Genomic DNA, 22,350 nt, shown 5'->3' on the forward strand with positions numbered 1-22,350 from the left:
ACTTTAGCACAACTGCCCACAAAGTACTGCTTGATGGTTGAAGTGCTAATTCCAAAACGTTCCTGACATATAGACCCTTTACAAACAGATAAGCCTTGTCATTGGAACCAAAATATTTGACTTTATTTACAGAGCTGATGTCAGTGAACTAGCATGTTGCTACTCCCCACAGCAGGCTGCTTCCAACACCCACTATCAACACACAGGACCAGTCGACCAATCACAGGCTTTGGAGGTGCACGTTAAAGGGCCCATATTATGCTATTTTTCAGGTTCCTACTGGTATTTTGAGGTTGTACCAGAATAGGTTTATGTGGTTTAATTTTCAAAAAACAACATCTTTTTTGTTGTACTGCACATTGCTGCAGCTCCTCTTTTCACCCTGTGTTCAGGTCTCTGTTTTAGTTACAGAGTGAGACATCTCACTGCTGTACCATCTTTGTTGTCAGTCGCACATGCTCAGTAGCTAGGTAAGGACTACATGAGCTAGCTAGGTAAGGACTACATGCTCAGTAGCTAGGTAAGGACTACATGAGCTAGCTAGGTAAGGACTACATGCTCAGTAGCTAGGTAAGGACTACATGCTCAGTAGCTAGGTAAGGACTACATGCTCAGTAGCTAGGTAAGGACTACATGCTCAGTAGCTAGGTAAGGACTACATGCTCAGTAGCTAGGTAAGGACTACATGCTCAGTAGCTAGGTAAGGACTACATGAGCTAGCTAGGTAAGGGCTACATGCTTAGTAGCTAGGTAAGACTACATGAGCTAGCTAGCTGTTTCTCCAACTTCAGTCAGTACAAGGCAGGATTAGCCGGGAGACTTCTTCTAAACGAGGACGCACTTCACACTTTGTGTGGAAGACCTGCAGAACAGGGACATGGAAGTAGTTCTGTTGTAGATTATGGTGAACCAGTGTGTGTTGTAGTAGTGTTTGGCTAGCGCTAGCATGCTACGATAAGCCCCCTCGTCTCGGCTAGTGATGTAGAAAGCCGTGCAGGTTTTGACCAGCTCACCAGGAGACTGAAGGCAGGACACATTCAGAAACAGGATCTCACTCAGAACACCATGGATGGATTATTTTCAAAGTGTGTATATGTATGGAAGCACCAGAGACACAAAATAACACCCCAAAATCACCAGAAAAAGGGATTTTTTCATGATATGGGCACTTTAAGCTACGGCGTGGGGCTCAGAGTGGTCTGCAGGGGGTACGCTGTCGATTCGATGCAGAAGCATAGAGCCTTTACTGACACCAAGCTTTCTACTTTCACTCCCATCTATATTCTGGAGCTTTTTACACAGGCCTTTGTTTTGATATCCTTCACAGCTGTTTGTGGCTGTGGACAGGATTTTCTGATTTATGGAGCGATGAAAAAGAGATTTCCAAATATAAAAAAATGTGTCAACAAAAGGAAACAAACGCGGCACGTTTTCTTAATAAATGCGATGGAATATGCCATATGATATTTATGCAATTCAATGCGATGAAATTGCAGGAACTTGCAAAAACTGCTGTTTGATGAAAAGAGAAAAAAAAAAAGGCTGCTCGTGTGAAGTAAAACGCAAAATTTTTCAACTTTCTGCTAAGATATATTATGGGACTTTTTTTGCAACGAAAATGCAGTGGATTATGAAATCATGCACGTCCCGCATATTTCGCTCGGAAATTATGCGGCGAGAGTGCGGCATATTTGGAAAGAAAAGCGTCCCCCGCATTAATATATGGACTTTGGCTGATTATGCGTTGAATTGTGCGATCGCATAATCACGTTTTTCTGGAGGGACTGGTTGTTGTGGACATTCATGCATTTTCATTTGCACATTTGAAACATACAATTTCAGTATCTTCCTTTGAGCCTCCACTCAACCTTGTGTGTGTGTGTGTGTATGTGTGTGTGTGTGTGTGTGTGTGTGTGTGTGTGTGTGTGTATGTGTGTGTGTGTGTGTGTGTGTGTGTGTGTGTGTGTGTGTGTGTGTGTGTGTGTGTGTGTGTGTGTGTGTGTGTGTGTGTGTGTGTGTGTGTGTGTGTGTGTGTGTGTGTGTGTGTGTGTGTGTGTGTGTGTGTGTGTGTGTGTGTGTGTGTGTGTGTGTGTGTGTGTGTGTGTGTGTGTCCTCTCCCTCCTACCTCTCTTTCCTCCCAGGTCGGCGGCTCCGGTCTGCAGGTAGGGGCTGAACTTGTTGGCGTCCGTGGTGGCGAGCATCTTCTCCACGCTGGCAAACTCCCCGCTGGACTCCAGGTCGATGCCGGCGCCGTCGGCCCTCGCCGCGGCTTTCTCCTTCACCGCCACGGCAGCAGGCTTCTTCCTGGACCGCTTCCTGATGGGACGCAACAACACAAACACCCACTTTACTTCCTTATCTTTGGTGCCATCTGGTGGTGTGCTCAGAAATGGCATGCTGCAAGTTCACAGACCAAAGTAGGAACCAAAATAGGGAGTCAGAAGACTTTTCAACAACTCCAACAACTGTATAAGTAGGGCTGGGCCATATATCGATATTATAATCGATATCGTGATATGAGACTTGACAACGTCTTAGATTTTGGATATCGTAATATGACGTAAGTGTCTTTTCCTGGTTTTAAAGGCTGCATTACAGTAAAGTGATGTACTTTTCTGAACTTAACAGACTGTTCTAGCTGTTCTATTATCAGTCTCTCCAGAAAAACGTGATCATGCGATTGCATAATTCAATGCATAATCAGCCAAAGTCCGCATATTTATGTGGGGGAGGGGCCACAAATTTTTTTGGTGTCTTTTAAGGATTGTTTTTAGTCTTTTTAGTTATAGAACTTACTATATTTTGTACAAATGTTTGTCATGTGAAGCACTTTGTGACTTTGTGAAAAGGTGCTATATCAAATAAACGTTTTATTATTATTATTATTATTATTATTATGTGTCATATCCACTGCCAGGGTTCATACGCATTTTAACCGATACTTTTCGGCAAATTTCCATGACTATGTGTTCCTGAAAATGTCAGTCGACATTATACAACAATAATACAAATCAGAGTTAAAGTTTACCCTAAAATGAACGACAATTTATGTGATTCACAGTGGGATTCATAATATCGCTCCCCGAATACAACGTTGAAGTTAAGACGACGTGAAAATACATTTATTATTAATGACATATTATTATGCTGTGTTAAACAAAAAATTATTCCATGACTTTTCCAGGTTTTCTCAAAACGTATGAACCCTGCACTGCGCCGCCACCGGCTCTAGTTACCGTATTTTTCGGACTATAAGTCGCTCCGGAGTATAAGTCGCATCAGTCAAAAAATGCGTCATGAAGAGAAAAAAAACATATATAAGTCGCACCGGACTATAAGTCGCATTTATTTAGATTATAAATACAAGAGTTATTCAACTACACGATAGCACACAGAACAACTAGCTAGCAGGGCGTGGAGCATGGAGGTATTAAAAGGCGTGGAGACGAAGCTGCACCGTGAACGAGCCCCTCCAGACTCCTTCCTCCACCTCTGGCCATCTTGCTTTCAGCCCTCGATTAGCCGATTAGCTTTCTTTGTTTTCTTCATTGCAGTAAGAGTCACCTTTTCTCCAGTCCCCCTCATAAGTTTCTCCCTCATTTCAAACTCTCTTTCTGCTGCTCGATTACCGTTTTCGGGGCTGCATATTTTACTACCTGCAGTTTGTTATCTCTTTTCTTTCTCAGTTGTCTTTAGGAGGAGCGTTCTAGTTGTCACAAGCCTTAGAGCGCCCTCTTCTGGCTGTAGACGGTAATGTTTTCAGTATGAATTAACATGTAAAAACATGTTACATTATATATATTTTGATATATAAGTCGCACCTGACTATAAGTCGCAGGACCAGCCAAAGTAGGAAAAAAAAGTGCAACTTATAGTCCGGAAAATACGGTAATTACTGAAGCCCACGTACCTGGAGGATACCTCTGACGTCTCGTCACTTGGCGTCTCCAGGAGCGGCGAGGGTCCCGGTGCGTCCACGGCGGCCTCGGCCAGAGAGGGAGCAACAGCGGCGGCGGCGGCGGCGGCGTGAGGTTTGGCGTCCAGCGTGGCGGCCGTGCAGGCGGCCTCTCTCTTCAGCAGGTCCGGCGCTCCGGAGACCGAGTGGATGATCTGAGCGATGGAGGCCAGAGGAGGGAGCTCCTTGATGGCCGAGGAGGAGGAAGGTGACGACGAGGAGGACGTTGCCGGTTTGGGGAGCAGGGGTTTGAGGCGCTGCGCTCGCGTGGCGTTGGCGAGCGACGCCGGGGGAGGGGTGGAGCCGGGCGGCAGCTGGTAGCAGCCGAGCTGCGGGTGAGGGTGGAGAGGGGGCAGCGCGCTCGCAGCCTTCTCGTCCCTGGCCAGAGCCTGAGCCTGCTGCTGGTCCACGATGCTGCTGGCGCTCAGCTCCGTCTTCACCTCCCTCGTCTCCTCCCTCCGCTGCCTCTTGCTGGGGACGGACAGGTCGATGGGCTGGTCCAGGACGGCGCAGTCGAAGCTCGGCGAGACGCTCTCCAGTTTGATGCCGATGCCGGGAGACCCCGCAGTCGCCGCCGCCGCCGCCGCGCCGCCGGCTGCTCCGAGACTTTTGGCGGAGAAGTCCAGAGGCTGGTCCAGTTCCGCCGGATAAGCCACGACGTTCGCCTCTACCTTGACGGCTCGGAGCGCCTGGATCGGAGTCGGATTGATCCCGTTCAGCGTTGTCGGGTTCGGAGGCGCCGGAGCGGCGGCGGGGAGCAGCGTGGCGATGTGCTCCTCGATCTCCCTCTCCTGCACCTCGGGGTGCTGCTTCAGCAGGTGGTGGATGCAGTTGCGTTTGGCCAGGAAGGCCGCGCCGCAGCGCCGGCACTCGAACGGCTTCCGCTGGCAGCCGTTGTGCGTGCGCAGGTGGATCTGCAGCGCTCGGTACGTCTTCAGGTCCTCGCCGCAGAAGCGGCAGGTGGTCTCGGCTCCGGCGCAGCCCGTCTCCGTGTCCTGGGTGGTCGTGGTCGTCGTGGCGGTGATCGCCGAGGCGAGGTTCGCCGTGGCGGTGGAGGTGACGTACTTGATGTTCTTCTCGATGTCCTTCCGCGACGTCTTGCCGTGCTTCTTCCTGAGGTGGCGCTCGCAGTTGGCCTTGACGGTGAACGGGTAGTGGCAGACGCGGCACACGTAGGGCCGCTCGCCGCTGTGCGTGCGCAGGTGCCGGATCAGCGTGGCTTTGTCCGGCGCCACGTAGTCGCAGATGTTGCACTGGTGGGGGAGGATGCCGAGGTGGAAGCGCATGTGAGCCTGCAGGACGCCGGAGAAGGCGAACACCTGGTCGCAGAACCGGCACGGGAACGAGCCTTTGGCCGAGCCGGCGTTGGCGTTGTTGCCCCCGGCTTTGGCTCCCGGCTTTCTCCCGCTAAGCCCCGCCTCCTCGTGCACCGCGGTGGTGGCGGCCGGAGGCGAATCCGACAGCGGCGTGTGAGCGTCTCCCATGCACTCGCTGTCCAGCTGCCCTCCGGTCCCGGCCGAGGAGGAGGAGGAGGACGAGGAGGAGGAAGAGGAGGGCGTTTTGAAGAGAGTCGGGGTGGGAGGAGGCAGGCTGGGGCTGATGCAGCCCAGCGAGGCCTGCTGGGAGCTCTGCAGCGGGGGAGGGGTGGTGGCGGTGAGGCTGGAGCGAGGCGTGATGGGAGGTTTGGGCTTCAGCGGCGGCATCGCCTTCTGGCCTTGACCTGGAGGAGGAAGAAACAACAGTTCTTTTTTTGTCAGCAAATCGTACGCACTAGGGCTGTCCTCGACTAAAGACATTCTTAGTCAACTAACACTTATAGGATTTTGTCGACTAATCGAGTAGTTGATTTAATTGACAGTAGGGCTGCCACCTCTTAGTCGATTAGTTGACTAATCGGTCGTTTTGGTCTTAGTCGACTAAGATTTCTTTAGTCCATTAGTCATTTTTTATGCTTATTCATGCTTAATTACTCATTTCCAAGAAACTTCTGAGCACATTTATGGTAAACACAAGATTTAAAGTGGTGCTTTTGCAGGATTAATTGTGGAGAAACTCAGTTTTACAGATGGTTAATTAACTACATTTATATTGTGCTTTTCTAGTCTTAACCACCTCTCAAAGCGCACAGCTCTGTTAATTAAATCAACTAATCGATTAGTCAACCAAATTGTATAAGTGTTAGTCGACTAAGAACTTCTTTAGTCGAGGACAGCCCTAATGGACAGAGCTGTGCGCTTTGAGAGGTGGTTAAGACTAGAAAAGCACAATATAAATATAGTTAATTAACCATCTGTAAAACTGAGTTTCTCCACAATTAATCCTGCAAAAGCACCACTTTAAATCTTGTGTTTACCATAAATGTGCTCAGAAGTTTCTTGGAAATGAGTAATTAAGCATGAATAAGCATAAAAAATGACTAATGGACTAAAGAAATCTTAGTCGACTAAGACCAAAACTACCGAGGTTGCAGCCCTGGTATGCCTTTCAGAAACTACCTGACTGACTGATTGACTGACTAATTTCTTGATTGACTGACTGACTGACTGATTGATTGATTGACAAACACGAGAACATCCAGCTCCAGCCGACACCCACCTTGACCTCGCGCGAATCCCGGAGCTTTAGCCAAAGGTGGGAGGGACAGCCCCATCTGATTGGGCGCCGAGCTCGCCACTTTGAGTATCTGCTGAATGTCGGCCAGCTCCATGATCCCGGCGCCTCCGGCCTCTCCGGGTTTGACCCCCGACGAGCCGCCGCTGGCCGTGGCGGCGCCGCCTCCGTCCGGCAGCAGGAAGCCGTCCTGGAAGCGCTGCAGGGAGAGCAGGCTCAGGGCGTCTTTCTGCGAGAGGCCCTGCAGGGCGGAGGCCGAGCCCGAGGCCTCCAGCAGCGGGATGCTGAAGGCGGCCAGGCTGCCCACGCCCAGCGTCAGGCCCAGGCCCCCGGACAGGTAGCCCGAGGCCGGCTCCTGGGGTAGGCTGGAGCACGGAGGCTCCACGTGGATCACCTTGATGCTGTCCAGGTGCGCCTGATGGATCTCGTCGTCTGAGGGACCGGACTTCACCTGGGGGGGAAAACAAAACACAGCATCCATTAGAGGACATCTGGTTTTATTTGAACTAAATAGATAGATCGCAGTGATTTTATAGTGGCGGCCCGCCACGGCAAAATTTCTGCCGCCACGGTATCAGAAATAGGGCAGATGCACATTGTAGTCACGGTTGCCTTTTAAATTATCCTGCCGACATAATGCAACCCCCCCCCCCCCCACACACTTTAGACCAGGTTTATGTCGGTCAGTGGTGCAATCACTTCCCGCTGCCTGAAGATAGCAATACGCCCAGAATGCACCTGAACACACCTCCCTGTAAGACCAGCACGCCCAGAATGCACCTGAACACACCTCCCTGTAAGACCAGCATGCCCAGAATGCACCTGAACACACCTCCCTGTAAGACCAGCACGCCCAGAATGCACCTGAACACACCTCCCTGTAAGACCAGCACGCCCAGAATGCACTTGAACACACCTCCCTGTAAGACCAGCACGCCCAGAATGCACCTGAACACACCTCCCTGTAAGACCAGCACGCCCAGAATGCCCCTGAACACACCTCCCTGTAAGACCAGCACGTCCATGGGCACAAAGATGGGTGCAGGTGCATTTGCTATTTAAACGACGTGGGTGCTGGACGGGAAACCGACAACTGCGTCGGTCTAAAACCAGCAAAGACACTTGGGTCGGGCTTTGTGCACCGGGTGCAAGATGGCGCCCTAAAGCATCGCGAAGATCTAACATTAAACATCACGTGCATTCTGTATGTATATGTAGCTACAGACTTCTCAGACAACATATATGGCCCTGACAAAAACAACCTAAAAATCTAAATCTATAAAAACGAAAACTTTCTGAAGAACAAAACTAACTCAAACTAAACGGAAATGAAATCCAAAAGTCAAAACTATTATAACTTCCCACACCTACCCTTCTGTATGTGGTGAAATAAGTGGATTTGTGGGCCGCTGTGATGATAATAATAATAATAATAATAATAATAATAATAACAACAACAACTAGAAAATTCCGGAAGAAATTTGTACAGTGTGCCTACTACTTGGTGCACATCTGAATAACACTAGCTAAGTAGATACATATGTCACACTGTCACAGAGAGACAGAGAGAGAGAGAGAAAGAGAGAATACGAATAGGAGTCTGATGAATTTAGGATGCTTAAAGTACTGATTATTTACATGAGGTCTGGTGGGTTTAGTATGCTTAAAGTACTGATTATTTACATGGAGTCTGGTGGGTTTAGTACGCTTAAAGTACTGATTATTTACATGAGGTCTGGTGGGTTTAGTATGCTTAAAGTACTGATTATTTACATGGAGTCTGGTGGGTTTAGTACGCTTAAAGTACTGATTATTTACATGGGGTCTGGCGAGTTACGATGCTAAAATGATTGTTTCCAGATCTTACCTGAGAAACGTGCTGAAGACCCAGCGCTTCCAAGAAGCTGGCCTGCTCCGAGGGAGGGACTTCTTTCTCAACGTCCGGACTGTCGTCGTCGTCATCGCCGTTTTCAGCGGCTCCGTCCTCCGCCTCCTCTTCCATTTCCTGCGTGCCGTTGGCGGCCGGTTTGTCGGCGTGGGAGATGGTTTTATGGAGGTCCAGGGCCGAGCGAAGGGGGAACGCCTTGTCGCAGCTATCGCAGACGAACCGGTGGAACTTGCTGATACAGCGACGAAGGTTTGTCTCGCACCAGACCTGGAGGGAAAGAAGGAGGTTTTTAAAGGGTTGCTTCTCAACCTGGGCCCTATTTTACTATGTTTCTGTGTTTAAGTGACTGATGGGAACAACAGTCTTTGACATTGGACCAGTATAATGCGAGAAACAAGCTGTAATGTAACGTTAATGGGCAAATTTCAGCGTCAGTTTACATCCAAAAAATTCTGTTTTTGCCGCTGACAGACTCAAAGTGTCTGACAACATTATGGAAAGGATCCCTACAGAGATAGACCTTTTAGTTAAAGAGTAAGATCCTTTTAGTTTAACATGAAACAGCCGCGAAATCACCATCACCAAACTCCACCAGACTCCATGTAAATAATCAGGACTTTTATCATCGTAAAACACACTTCATTCAAAGTAGACAGAAACTATATAAAACCACCAAAAGCCGTCTTGCTTCATCTTTCCACTGTTCCAACAATCACCACTCTGGTTTGGTTGAAATAAACCCTTAATTCACCGATTTATATGTGGAAATATACTGGGTCTATACACGCTAAAAGTCCTGATTATTTACATGGAGTCTGGTGGAGATATGCTGGCTCTATACACGCTAAAAGTCCTGATTATTTACATGGAGTCTGGTGGAGTTTGGTGATGGTGACTTCTGGGCTGTTTCATGTTAAACTAAAAGGATCTTACTCTTTAACTAAAAGGTCTATCTCTGTAGGGATCCATCCCATAATGTTGTCAGACTCTGAACATTAGTCCTGTAGTGTTACATTGCAGCTTGGTTCACAGCTGCCGGTTAGTGTTCTCGCTCGATACTGGACCAATATCAGAAGATATTTCTTCACATAAATCACTTAGACACCAATGCAAAACAAATAACCCTTTAACACGGACCCTAAAAACTGACAGTATGACCTGATTTCTGTGTAAAAGTTGCGTGGACATGGAACATGACGCACATTTTTCACACTCAACTGAAATGCAAAATTCGATATATTCTACCTCCACCTCACTGTGACTCTAACGCAGAACAATCAGTGCTCTGTTACAAGTCTACTTATGCCCCATCTTTTGTTATCTGTCCTGTCCTTTGTCTGTCTTAAATCTCTGCTTTTAAGTAGTAATTGCACTCTATGTATAATCTATGTGTGTGCACTACATGAAGTCTCTCTCAAATGTTGTTTTTACACATTTTTAAATGTGTAACACCACTTGAACGTTGCCTCGTCTCACTATGTACAGTGCATACGGTTGAAATGACAATGTAACCCATTCGACTCGATTCGGATACCTGTGCGATGTGAGCGAACTTCTTGCAGGAGAAGTCGATGAAGGCCAGGTCGTTGAAGCCGGTGGGGATGGAGGGGTTGTTCTGGATGAAGGGGTGCCCGCTGGGGTCCTGGGGGAGAATCTTATGAACGCCCGCGTTGTGACGCAGCAAGCCGCGGTGAGTCCGGAAGGACAGGCAGCAGAAATCACACCTGCAAACACACAGCACAACACAACACGTTACAGTGTTTACCGGACCGAGAGAGTGGAGGACCAATCGCAAACGGAGCAGCAACGGGACCCGAAAAAGATGGAATCGGCAAAGAACAAAAAGCAGTCGGCTAAAAGGTGGATTTCTTTAGTCGATTAGTCTTTTTTTTTAATGTTTTTTCTTTGTGAATGACTTATTTCAAAAGACAATTAGTTGTGAGCACATTTCGTTCTTAATTTAAAAAAGGTATAGTGGAGGATTTTCCCAAATTTTAGAAAAGAACCGCCCTCTGTACTTTTTGAAAAAATGCACATGCGCAACTAGAGATGGCCCAATACCATTTTTTGCTTCCCGATACCGATTCCGATACCTGAAGTTGCGTATCGGCCGATACCGAGTACCGATCCGATACCAGTGTGTCATATATTTGATTATGTTATAACAGCTGTATACTACTATCCCTGTATGGATGTGATATGATTTCTATCTTTGCTGTCTGGCTCAGGTTAAACTCTTTGTGAAACATGAACAAACTCAATCAATGAATGCCCCAGAACTTTCTTTTATTCTCCAGTTTGACAGTCAGTTATAACGGAAAAAGAACATAAATAAACTACTTTAATGTAGATTTTCTTTAGGGCTTTATTACGTGGTATTGGATCGGTGCATAAACTCCAGTACTCCCCGATACCGATACCAGCGTTTTAGGCAGTATCGGAGCAGATACCGATACCAGTATCGGTATCGGACCATCTCTATGCGCAACACTCTGCCTGCTCCCGAGAGGGAACGCCTATTAAACGTGTGCACGAGAGTGCACTGTTTACAAGTTGCTGTCGGCGTGGCTCATACAAGCCTACTCTCCAAAAGAAGATTTGCACTTTTTCACAAATTGAGATGTTTACCGTGTGTGTGCGGTGCGTGACTTGTGCCAGGGCTAGCATCGCTAATCATACTTTACATCAACTTTTACTAGCAGTGATTTTAAATGGATTTCTCCAAATAGCCAAAATTTACCTGTGGAGTAGAAACTTCACGACTGAGGCATCAGTGGGAGGCCCAACCTGTGCTTTTAGCGCACGCCAGCGTGTGAAATATTCTTCCAAAAGCTTCAATGCTTCAATGAAAAACCAAAACCCGGTAGGAATCGGACCGGATTAGAACGCAAATTTCGGTTCCACTTAATGTGTCGACTGAAATATTTTCCCTCTGTCGCTCCAAAAAGTACGTAAAAATATCCCCACTTTCTCTGTAGTCTACCGTTAGCTAGCTACCGTAAATGTTGAGCTACTTTTAAAATGCCATATTTTTCCTCTGGGAAAGTACTTCAAAATGCTAATATACTGTTAAATTTAAAATTATTTTCAAAAAAAAAAAAAAAAAAAAAAAAAGGAAAACTCTATAAAAGAGACTTTCTTTGATGTCCTTTTTCAGTTTTTCAAGAATCGGTTTAGGAATCGGAATCGTTTTAAAATCCAAACGGTACCCAACCTTGGGTATGTATGTATCATCTTGTATGTATTATGTAGTGTGTGTGTGTGTGTGTGTGTGTGTGTGTGTGTGTGTGTGTGTGTGTGTGTGTGAGATAACCCCTGGTGGCGGTGCTGGTTCTGCTCTTGTTAATCGCTTAGAGGACAGCTGCTCAGTGTCTGCCACAGTCACACACTCTTATCACATCCTGTGTGTGTGTGTGTGTGTGTGTGTGTGTGTGTGTGTGTGTGTGTCATAATCCAAGTGTCAAGAGGATTTTTGGGGGAGTAGGAGAGGGGACACACAAAAACACTTGTTCCGTCCACCTCCCTCTCTTCTCTCCATCACTCCTCCTCTTCCCTCTCCTCCCCTGGCTTCACACTCTGGTGTGTGTCTCCTGCATGTGTGTGTGTGTGTGTGTGTGTGTGTGTGTGTGTGTTGAGTGTCACACTGGCGTGTGAGTGCAGACTAATCCCTCAGAGATTGGCTCAGGTCCAGAGATTTACCCTCCGAGTGTTTGTGTGTGTGTGTGTGTGTGTGTGTATCAGTATCTGATGCTAACCACTGAGCCAGTTAACCTACAACTAAGACACCAAGTGCAGGAACCTTAAAAGGAACTACCAATATATATATATATATATATATATATATATATATATATATATATATATATATATATATATATATATATATATATTTTTTTTTTTAATGAATGGTTAAAAATACAAAGTTACAGATGAACGTATGAAACAATAATCTAGTTTCAGTTCGTACGCTCCAAAAAAGTTCCCGCCTCTAGGGCCACCACCTCTTAGTCAATTAGTCGACTAATCGGTCGTTTTGGTCTTAGTCGACTAAGATTTCTTTAGTCGATTAGTCATTTTTTTATGCTTATTCATGCTTAATTACTAATTTCCAAAAAACTTCTGATCACATTTATGGTAAACACAAGATTTAAAGTGGTGCTTTTGCAGGATTAATTGTGGAGAAACTCAGTTTTACAGATGGTTAATTAACTACATTTATATTGTGCTTTTCTAGTCTTAACCACCTCTCAAAGCGCACAGCTCTGTTAATTAAATCAACTAATCGCTTAGTCGTCAAAATCCTATAAGTGTTAGTCGACTAAGGAGTTCTTTAGTCGAGGACAGCCCTACCCGCCTCTGTTGCACCCAGCATAAAGATATTCAATTTTCTATCTTCTGTGGTTTCCAGTGAATGTGTGAGTGCTTTAACATGATCACAGATCCACTGTCACACTGCCAGACTCCCGACGGACAGTTGAAAGAAGAAATGATCAAAATCGATGCAACAGAACCAGAGATATCGGCCTTTTTGTATTCCACACATTCTCTTTTCTTGTCCTGAAACCTGGCGCCTACATTACCCAGAATGCAACTCAACCACATGTTATCGCTCACTGAGACTTTGTTAAAACATCAAGCTGAACACACTCCTCCATCCCTCCATCTTTCTAGTGGTCTGTTAAATTACCTCTCTCCCTCCAGCCTCTCTCTCTCGTCCTCCCTCCCTCTCATCCTATCTCTATCCTCTCTCTCTCTTCCTCCCTCTCTCTCTCGTCCTCCCTCCCTCTCATTCTATCTCTATCCTCTTTCTCTTCCTCCCTACTTCCCTCCATCCTCTCTCTTTCTCTCTCCCTCTATCCTCTCTCTCTCTTCCTCTCCCTCTCGCCCTCCCTCCCTCCATCCTATCTCTTTCCTCTCTCTCCCTCTATCCTCTCTCCCTCCCTCCATCCTCTCTCTCTTCCTCTCCCTCCCTCTATCCTCTCTCCCTCCCTCCATCCTCTCTCTCTTCCTCTCCCTCTCGCCCTCCCTCCCTCCATCCTATCTCTTTCCTCTCTCTCCCTCTATCCTCTCTCCCTCCCTCCATCCTCTCTCTCTCTTCCTCTCCCTCTCGCCCTCCCTCCCTCCATCCTATCTCTTTCCTCTCTCTCCCTCTGTCCTCTCTCCCTCCCTCCATCCTCTCTCTCTCTTCCTCCCTCTCTCTCTCATCCTCCCTCCATCCATCCTATCTCTATCCTCTCTCTCTCTCTCTCTCTCTCTCTCCCTACTTCCCTCCATCCTCTCTCTTTCTCTCTCCCTCTATCCTCTCTCTCTCCCTCCATCCTCTCTCTCTCTTTCTCTCTCTCCCTCTATCCTCTCTCCCTCCCTCCATCGTCTCCTCCCTCCAGATCCTCTTACAGACTCATTAGTGAGGATTTACAGCTAAATATTGCTGCCTTCCTCCGTAACGAGCTCATCTCTCTCTCTCTCTCTCTCTGTTTCTTTGTCTTCCTCAGTAACTTTATATCCCGGTCCTCCATCCCTTCTTTAACTTCTATCTTCCCTCATCTCTTTTACTTCTTCTTCTTCTTTCCTTCCATCTTTCATTCCCTCCTCCATTCTTCTTATCCTTTTTTCTTCTTTAATTCTTTTTCATTCCCTCTTTCTTTCCATTAAATTTGTCGTTCTCTCCTCTTCTTTTCTTCCTTTATTTCTTCATTTCTTTTCTCAGTCAATGAAAACAGGAGTCCTGTCACGTCGCCTCAAACTTTGAACTCTGTCTCTGTGTGTGTGTCTGTGTGTGTGTGTGTGTGTGTGTGTGTCTCTGTGTGTGTGTCTCTGTGTGTGTGTGTGTGTGTGTGTGTGTGTGTGTGTGTATCTGTGTGTGTGTGTGTGTGTCTCTTTGTGTGTGTGTGTGTGTGTCTGTGTGTGTCTCTGTGTCTCTTTGTGTGTGTGTGTGTCTGTGTTTGTGTGTCTCTGTGTGTGTGTGTGTGTGTGTGTGTGTGTGTGTGTGTCTGTGTGTGTGTGTCTCTCTGTGTGTGTGTGTGTGTGTGTGTGTGTGTGTGTGTGTGTGTGTCTCTCTGTGTGTGTGTGTGTGTGTGTGTGTGTGTGTGTATGTGTGTGTGTGTGTGTGTGTCTCTTTGTGTGTGTGTGTGTCTGTGTGTGTCTCTGTGTCTCTTTGTGTGTGTGTGTGTGTGTGTGTGTGTGTCTCTCTGTGTGTGTGTGTGTGTGTGTGTCTCTCTGTGTGTGTGTGTGTGTGTGTGTGTGTGTGTGTGTTTGTTTGCTGCCATGGTGACAGACTATCTCTTTATTTTTTTAGGCAGGGTAGGGGGTGGGGGATTGTCATGGCAACGGGGCCTAGCCAAGCGCATCCTGAAACCTCCTCCTCCTCCTCTTCTTCTTTGTGACTTATTAAGTTCTCCTCCCCTCTCTCCCCCCCCCTCTCTCTCTCTCACACACACACAGGTGATTAGCCTCCCTCCATCTTTTTCTCTCGTTATGTGTTTGTTCCTCTCCCTCTTCTTTACCCTGACCCTCATCACTCCATCATAACTCCCTTCACTGACCTCAAAGTACAGAAGTATTAGCAGCAATATGTGCTTATAGAACCAAGGAAGTCAGGGGAAACTAATTAACTAGATACATTAGGGGTGTGTGTGTGTGTGTGTGTGTGTGTGTGTGTGTGTGTGTGTGTGTGTGTGTGTGTGTACCTCAGTGCGGTGTCGGGGTGTGTGTCCATGTGTGCGTCCAGCTCCAGTCTGGAGTTGAGGGTCTTGAAGCAGATGGGACAGGGGAGCAGCTCCTCCTCAGCTCCACGCAGCGCTGCCACGGACTCCTCCACAGCTGCATCCTCCACCAGCTGGACACACACACACACACACACACACACACACACACACACACACACACACACACACACACACACACACACACACAGACACAGAGACACAGACACAAACACAGAGACACACACACACACACACACACACACACACAGACACAAACACAGAGACACACACACACACACACACACACACACACACACACACACACACACACACACACACACACAGACACACACACACACACACACACAGAGACACACAGAGACACAGACACACACACACACACACACACACAGAGACACACACACACACACACACACAGAGAGACACAGAGAGACACAGAGACACACAAACACAGAGACACACACGCACAAACACACACAAACACAGAGACACACACACACACAGACACACACACACACACACACCGACAAACGCACACACAAAAACACAGACAGACACACACAGAGATACACACACACACACACACACACACACACACACACACACACACACACACACACAGACAAACGCACACACAAAAACACACAGACAGACAGACAGACAGACAGACAGAGACACACGCACACACACACAGAGAGTAAATATTACAACCTGCTGTTTGTTGTATAAGATAAAGTAAATATTTTCTGGTTTTCTATGATTAAAAAGACTGAAGAAGACAAACTTCCACAACATGTTGACATGTTACAGATGGAGCGATTAGTCGGTTAGTTGGGAAAACAATGAGCAGACGAATCGATAATAAAAAGTACATTTAGTTGCATCTGCAGTCTCTGTTATGATGATCTAAAAATGATCATGGAGTCAAAAAAAAAACGTTAAAACGTCTCTAATGTCAGCGTGTTAAATGTGAATATATTCTAGTGTCTTCTCTCTTCTGGGACAGGAATCTGAATATTTTTGAATTGGGTACAAAACTGCAGACACTGCAGCTTAAGGCTGTGCAATTGAATCGAAATGTAATCGTGATTATGATGTCGGCTCCCAAAGATCACAAAAACAGAATAATCGAGAAAAACAATTATTTAGCTCATTAAGTTTTGCAAGTAAACTCTTATTTTCTCTCGTTTTCTGAATGAAAAAATAAAGTTTAAATAGGACAAATATCGAGGCAAATTTCACAGTTGTATGTGTTTTTCTTTTTCCACTGTTTTTTTTGAAAGTTCAATAACTGCAACGTCTTTCCTGAAGTCAACGAGTAATCGTGTTAAATTATCGTGATTTCAATATTGACCGAAATAATCGTGATTACATTTTTTTCCATAATCGAGCAGCCCTAGTCCGAGGTCCAAACACACACGTTTACACACCACTACGTTTTTGTTTTTTGAGCGTTTTGAGTTTGGAGCCAAAGAGGATCTCTGTGCACACGAATCTTTACAAAAACTTTCTATAATCAGAAATATGACAGAAGAATGTTGGAAAAAAAAAAAAAACTACAAAAACGCAGGAAAAATACAGAGAAACACTTATTTTTATTTATTTATTTTTCTTTTTAACGGTGAAAAAAGTGACCAAAAATAAATAAAAAATCGGAAAAAGTGACAAAAACTTGTTTAAAAAAAGTGACAAAAAACCTGGAAATAAGTAATAAAAATAAACAGAAAAAGTTCAAAATTAGCCCTACAAACAGCTCATCCATTCATCCGGGAAATCATTTTTGTTACCTTCTTGCTGGGCGGCTCCTCTCCGTTCTCCTCCTCTGGGCCGGGCCTCCTCTTGACGGACGGACGGCGCCGTTTGTTGGGGGAGGGCGGGCTGACGGGGAGCAGGCCGCTGGCCGGGTCCTTCTCGTGGATCTTCATGTGTCTGAGAGAGAAAAGGGTCAGAGGTCAGTTTCACTCTCACGCTCAGAAAACGTTACCTTAAAAAAGCTGTTTCCCTAAAGTAAGGATATAGAGTTATCAGCAACTAAGTCATCCGATCTTGGAGTAAGAATGGGAAAACGTTGTGCACGTATGAATTCAAGTTTGTGTTGTTTGTATTATTGAGTGTAAAAAATAAAATTAAAATAAAGCTGCATTCTCTGTAACATCCAGCAGGGGGCGACTCCACCAGCTCCAAAACACAAGTCTGTTTCTAGAGAGAAGTCACTTCTCTCTAGATTTATACAAGTTTATATAAGATAGAGAGGGAAGGATAGAGGGGAAGGATGTAGGAGAAGGATGGAGGGGAAAGATAGAGGGGAAGGATGGAGGGGAAAGATAGAGAGTAAGGATAGAGAGGAGAAGGATGGAGGTGAAGGATGGAGGATGGAGGGGAAAGATAGAGGGGAAGGATGGAGGGGAAAGATGGAGAGTAAGGATAGAGAGGAGAAGGATAGAGGTGAAGGATAGAGGGGAAGGATGGAGGGGAAAGATGGAGAGTAAGGATAGAGAGGAAAAGGATAGAGGTGAAGGATAGAGGCGGAAGGATGGAGGGGAAAGATAGAGAGTAAGGATAGAGAGGAAAAGGATAGAGGTGAAGGATAGAGGGGAAGGATAGAGGGGAAGGATGGAGGGGAAAGATGGAGAGTAAGGATAGAGAGGAGAAGGATAGAGGTGAAGGATAGAGGGGAAGGATGGAGGGGAAAGATGGAGAGTAAGGATAGAGAGGAGAAGGATAGAGGTGAAGGATAGAGGGGAAGGATGGAGGGGAAGATGGAGAGTAAGGATAGAGAGGAGAAGGATAGAGGTGAAGGATAGAGGGGAAGGATGGAGGGGAAGATGGAGATTAAGGATAGAGAGGAGAAGGATAGAGGTGAAGGATAGAGGGGAAGGATGGAGGGGAAAGATGGAGAGTAAGGATAGAGAGGAGAAGGATAGAGGTGAAGGATAGAGGGGAAGGATGGAGGGGAAAGATGGAGATTAAGGATAGAGAGGAGAAGGATAGAGGTGAAGGATAGAGGGGAAAAGATTGTGAAAGATTTTGATTGTTGCGTTATAATTAGCCTATGTGACAATACAATTACTTTTGGTTAAAATCAACAAATAATCGTGATAATTAATCGTGATCTCAATATTGATCAAAATAATCGTGATTACCATTTTGGCCATAATCGTGCAGCCCTAGGCGAAAGTGCAACTTATTTGAAAAAATGCAGACCACCCCTCATTTGTTCCTCTGTCAATATCCCTGCTGAATCAACACAAGAAAGCAAAGATGTGATAGTCCCCCCCCCCCCCCTATTTTTTATTTTATCTATTTTTACCTTTATCTATACATTTATGGCTATTTAAGACCACTCTTGCAGGACAGCCCCCCACCACCCTCCACTAATTAAGTATCTATGTTTTATTGATGTCTCTATGTTTTTAGCTTTTGTTTTTAGGTTGTTGTGTGGTGATTGTTGGAGCTTGTATTATAAGACAAATTTCCGTGTACACGGACAATAACAAAGTGCTATCTATCTATCTAAATATGCGGACTTTGGCTGATTATGCGTTGAATTATGCGATCTCATAATCACGTTTTTTTCTGGAGGGACTCGTAATAACCCCCAAAGGTACGCGCCAGGCCGCATTTAAAATTAGACCCATTTTAGCCCAAGATAAACTTAACTGTAACAGAAGATACAGACTGAGGACTGGGTCAGTTTCTCCCTCAGCTGTGTCTCAAAGGTCAGATGGTGATTTAAAGATGTGTTTGTGTGTGTGTGTGTGTGTGTGTGTGTGTGTGTGTGTGTGTGTGTGTGTGTGTGTGTGTTTGTGTGTGTGTGTGTGTGTGTGTGTGGACGTGACAATCGAGTGTTTGTGAGAGTTTGTGTTTTATTAAAGCGTTACTGGAAGCGTGAGAAAGCGTGCAAGCTGTTAGCATGTTCTGCTATTTCAGAGTGTGTGTGTGTGTGTGTGTGTGTGTCTGTGTGTGTGTGTGTGTGTAAAGGTCATCCAGCTAGCTAGCATGTGGCGGTAGCGAAGGTGTCATTTTACAAAAGTTCAAAGAGGAGAGGACGAAATGAGTACAGGGAATAAGAAGAGAGAGAGAGAGAGAGAGAGAGAGAGAGAGAGAGAGAGAGAGAGAGAGAGAGAGAGAGGAAGTAGAGGGGAGGGGATAACAGTATAGGAGAGGAAGGAAGAGCAGAGGAAAAGAGGGAAGGAAACAGAAGAGGAGACAACAAGTTGGAGAGAGAAGAGAGGAAAGATGAGACAAGAAAGACGAAAGAAAATGAGAAAAAAAGAAAAGAAAAATGGGGAAAGGATATGAGGACACACTAGAGGAGGAGGAAGAAAATAAGGAAAGGAAACAAGGAGGCAAGATGTTAAGAGAGAAAAGGGGAGGAAAGGAACAGAAATGAAGGGGAGGAGGGGAGATAAAAAGGAGAAGAGACGAGAGGAGGACACACTGGGAAGGCAGATGTAGAAAGGTAAGAGGAAAGGAAACAAGGGTACAAGAAGTTGAGAGGAAAGAAAAAGGGAGAGGAAACTAGGTAAGGAAGGAGAGGAAAGGAAGAGGAGGGGAGAGAAAATGGAAAGAAAAGACAAAATGAGAAAGGAGAGCAAGAAAAGGAAAGAGAGGAGGACACACTGGAGGAGGAGAAAGACAGATAAAGAAGGTAAACAAGGAGAGAGGAGAGAAGAAAGAAGGAAAGGAGAGAGGAAACAAGGAAAGATGCAGGAGGTGAGAGGGCAGAGAAAAGGAGGAAGAAGAGGAGGAGGATTGGATGATATCATCTATTAATAGGACCCAAGAGGCAGCCGGCTGGACGCCCATAACGGGTCCTGACAGAGTCAGCAGATCTGAGACCAGCTGACAGGAAGTCATTCTTTAACCAATCAGCTTAGTGAAGGAGGAGGAGGAGGCGGGACAACAAGAGAGAGAGAGAGCAAAGTCTTCTGAGCCCAAAATGTTCTGTGACCCCCCTGAACCGACCAATCACAGAGCAGAAAAACATGCAGAGTCAGCAGAGACACAATTCTGCTGCGCGTGTGTGTGTGTGTGTGTGTGTGTGTGTGTGTGTGTGTGTGTGTGTGTGTGTGTGAGAGAGAGACGCTTGAGTTGTCAACAGCTGCTCAACACACACACACACACACACACACACACACACACACACACACACACACACACGATAAGTTTAGACCAAAACACTGCAAAGGAAGGAAAGGAAAGAAGGAAGAAGGAAAGGAGAGGAAAACTAGGAAAGAAAAGACAAGAGGGGAGGAGAGTAAACTAGGAAAGCATATGAAGGAAAGGAAGTGGAGAGAAGGAAAAAGAAAAGAAAAGAGGGCAGGAGGAGGAGAGGAAAGCTCAGAAAAAGATAGGAAAGGAAAGGAAGGGAAGGAAGAGGAGAGGAAACGGGACAAGGAAAAGAAAGACGGAGAGGAGAGGAAAACTCGGAAAAAGATAGGAAAGGAAAGGAAGGGAAGGAAGAGGAGAGCAAACGGGACAAGGAAAGGAAAGACGGGGAGGAGAGGAAACAAGAGAAGGAAAGGAAGCAGAGAGGAAACGGAGGGGAGGAGTGGAGAGAAAAAGGGAAATGAGTAAAAGGAAAGAGAGAAGTGAAGGAGAGAAGGAGAAAGCAGTAGCAGTGAAGTTACCGGTAGTTTTTGGGACTATTTTCCACCTGTTCTTGCCTTCCTTCCTGTTTTTTATTGTCACTTTTTCAAAAAACAACCTTTTTTTAAAGGTTTTTCTCACTTTTTTCCAAGTTTTTGGTACTATTTTCCACCTGTTCTTGCTTCCTTCCTTGTTTCTACTGACTTTTTAAGGTTGTTTTTTTTAGCCTTTTTCCATCAGCATTTCAATGTTTCTCAGTTCCATGGCTGCTGTTTAGTAAATCTAGTGCTGGTCAGGAGCTACGTGGCTTAAAAAGACATTTCTACGATTTTTTTGTCGCTGTTTTTAAAGTTTTTGTCGATTTTTTGTCACTATTTTCTAACCTGTGCTTGCCTTCCTTCCTTATTTCTATTGGCTTCTTTTTTGTCTCACTTTTTTCAAAATACATTTCAGCCTTTTTAAAGTTTTTTCTCACTTATTTCAAAGTTTGTCCTTATTTCTACTGTGTTTTTACCGTCTGTCGCTTTCCACTAAGTTTTTGTCTCTGTTTTCTATGTTTTTATTACTATTTAACACCTATTCTTGCCTTCCTTCCTTCTTTCTTTCTAGTTTTTTTAAAAGTTTTTTTTTTTTTTGCCTTTTCTCATCAGCATTTCAATGTTTTTCAGTGACATGACTGTTGTTTGGTAGATCTATTGGGGTACATGGCTTAAAAACACTATTCTAAATGGGGGGGAACATTATTGAATAAAGTTAGAGAACCAGTGGTCTACATCACCACAGGGGGCGCTGTTGAGTCAGCTGTCTCCCTCTCACACATGTTTCATACATTTAATACATCATCCCTCGGGAAGAAAGGAAGGAAGGAGAGAAAGAAGAACTTTCCTTCAGAGGAAGAGAAAAGGGAAGTAAAGTAAAAGTAAGAATCAGATCACCTCCCCCCCTTCTCTCTCTCTCTCTCCCTCTTCTTTTCTCTCCTCTCTGCTCGGCTGAAAGAGTGCAAGCAAGCAAGCCTCCGAGAGCCAATCGCGGATCTGCACACCGCTGCCAGCCCATAATAGGCTAATGGGATGCCTCGCCATGGCAACCAGGCCCCAACTGTCTCACAACAGAGAGACGGGGAGGGCCGAGAGACTCGTGATGCTGCTCTCTCCTCCTGGGCTCCCGCTTTCTATTTTAGGGTTTCGTGGAGTCAAAAAATTAAACATCTCAAGAGTTGTGAACGTTTTTATGAATATGAACGATGCAACGATTAATACGGGGATCCATTCTGTGCAGATTTAGCCTCAAACAGGCGTCCATTTTTGTAGTTTTGTCTCACAGATACTGGACAAAATGTGACTACAGTTTCCTAATGGTGCGTTCTTTTTGTCCACCGAAGTCGATCTACGAGTCGTTTTCCGGAGTTACGAACCGGAAGTTGCAAAAAGAAGGTCGTATATATACGACTCGTCAAGTCGTCTGAACTCAGAGGACCCCGAGTTCACTTTCAAAGATGGCTACGTCGTGCATCACACGTAGTAAACATTGTGGTTTTCTACAATTTTAAGCACTTTTGTCTTTTTTGTAACCAAATGAAG

At 45.6% G+C, this 22,350-nt stretch overlaps 1 protein-coding gene across 3 annotated transcripts in view; it reads right to left on the reverse strand.

The window, feature by feature from the left end:
* rreb1a (ras responsive element binding protein 1a) overlaps window positions 1-22,350 on the reverse strand; it is a 108,935-nt gene that overhangs the window by 17,222 nt on the left and 69,363 nt on the right. For all 3 annotated transcript variants that reach the window (XM_028569064.1, XM_028569063.1, XM_028569065.1), the window contains exons 7-13: window positions 16,966-17,107; window positions 15,140-15,288; window positions 9,988-10,177; window positions 8,433-8,720; window positions 6,551-7,016; window positions 3,911-5,675; window positions 2,126-2,316 (exon numbers count right to left, since the gene is read on the reverse strand). In XM_028569064.1, coding sequence (XP_028424865.1) covers window positions 2,126-2,316; window positions 3,911-5,675; window positions 6,551-7,016; window positions 8,433-8,720; window positions 9,988-10,177; window positions 15,140-15,288; window positions 16,966-17,107 — 3,191 coding nt within the window. The remainder of the gene's footprint in view (window positions 1-2,125; window positions 2,317-3,910; window positions 5,676-6,550; window positions 7,017-8,432; window positions 8,721-9,987; window positions 10,178-15,139; window positions 15,289-16,965; window positions 17,108-22,350) is intronic.

Source organism: Perca flavescens, chromosome 22 (genome assembly GCF_004354835.1).
Source record: "Perca flavescens isolate YP-PL-M2 chromosome 22, PFLA_1.0, whole genome shotgun sequence".
In the NCBI taxonomy this organism is placed as follows: Eukaryota; Metazoa; Chordata; class Actinopteri; order Perciformes; family Percidae; genus Perca; species Perca flavescens.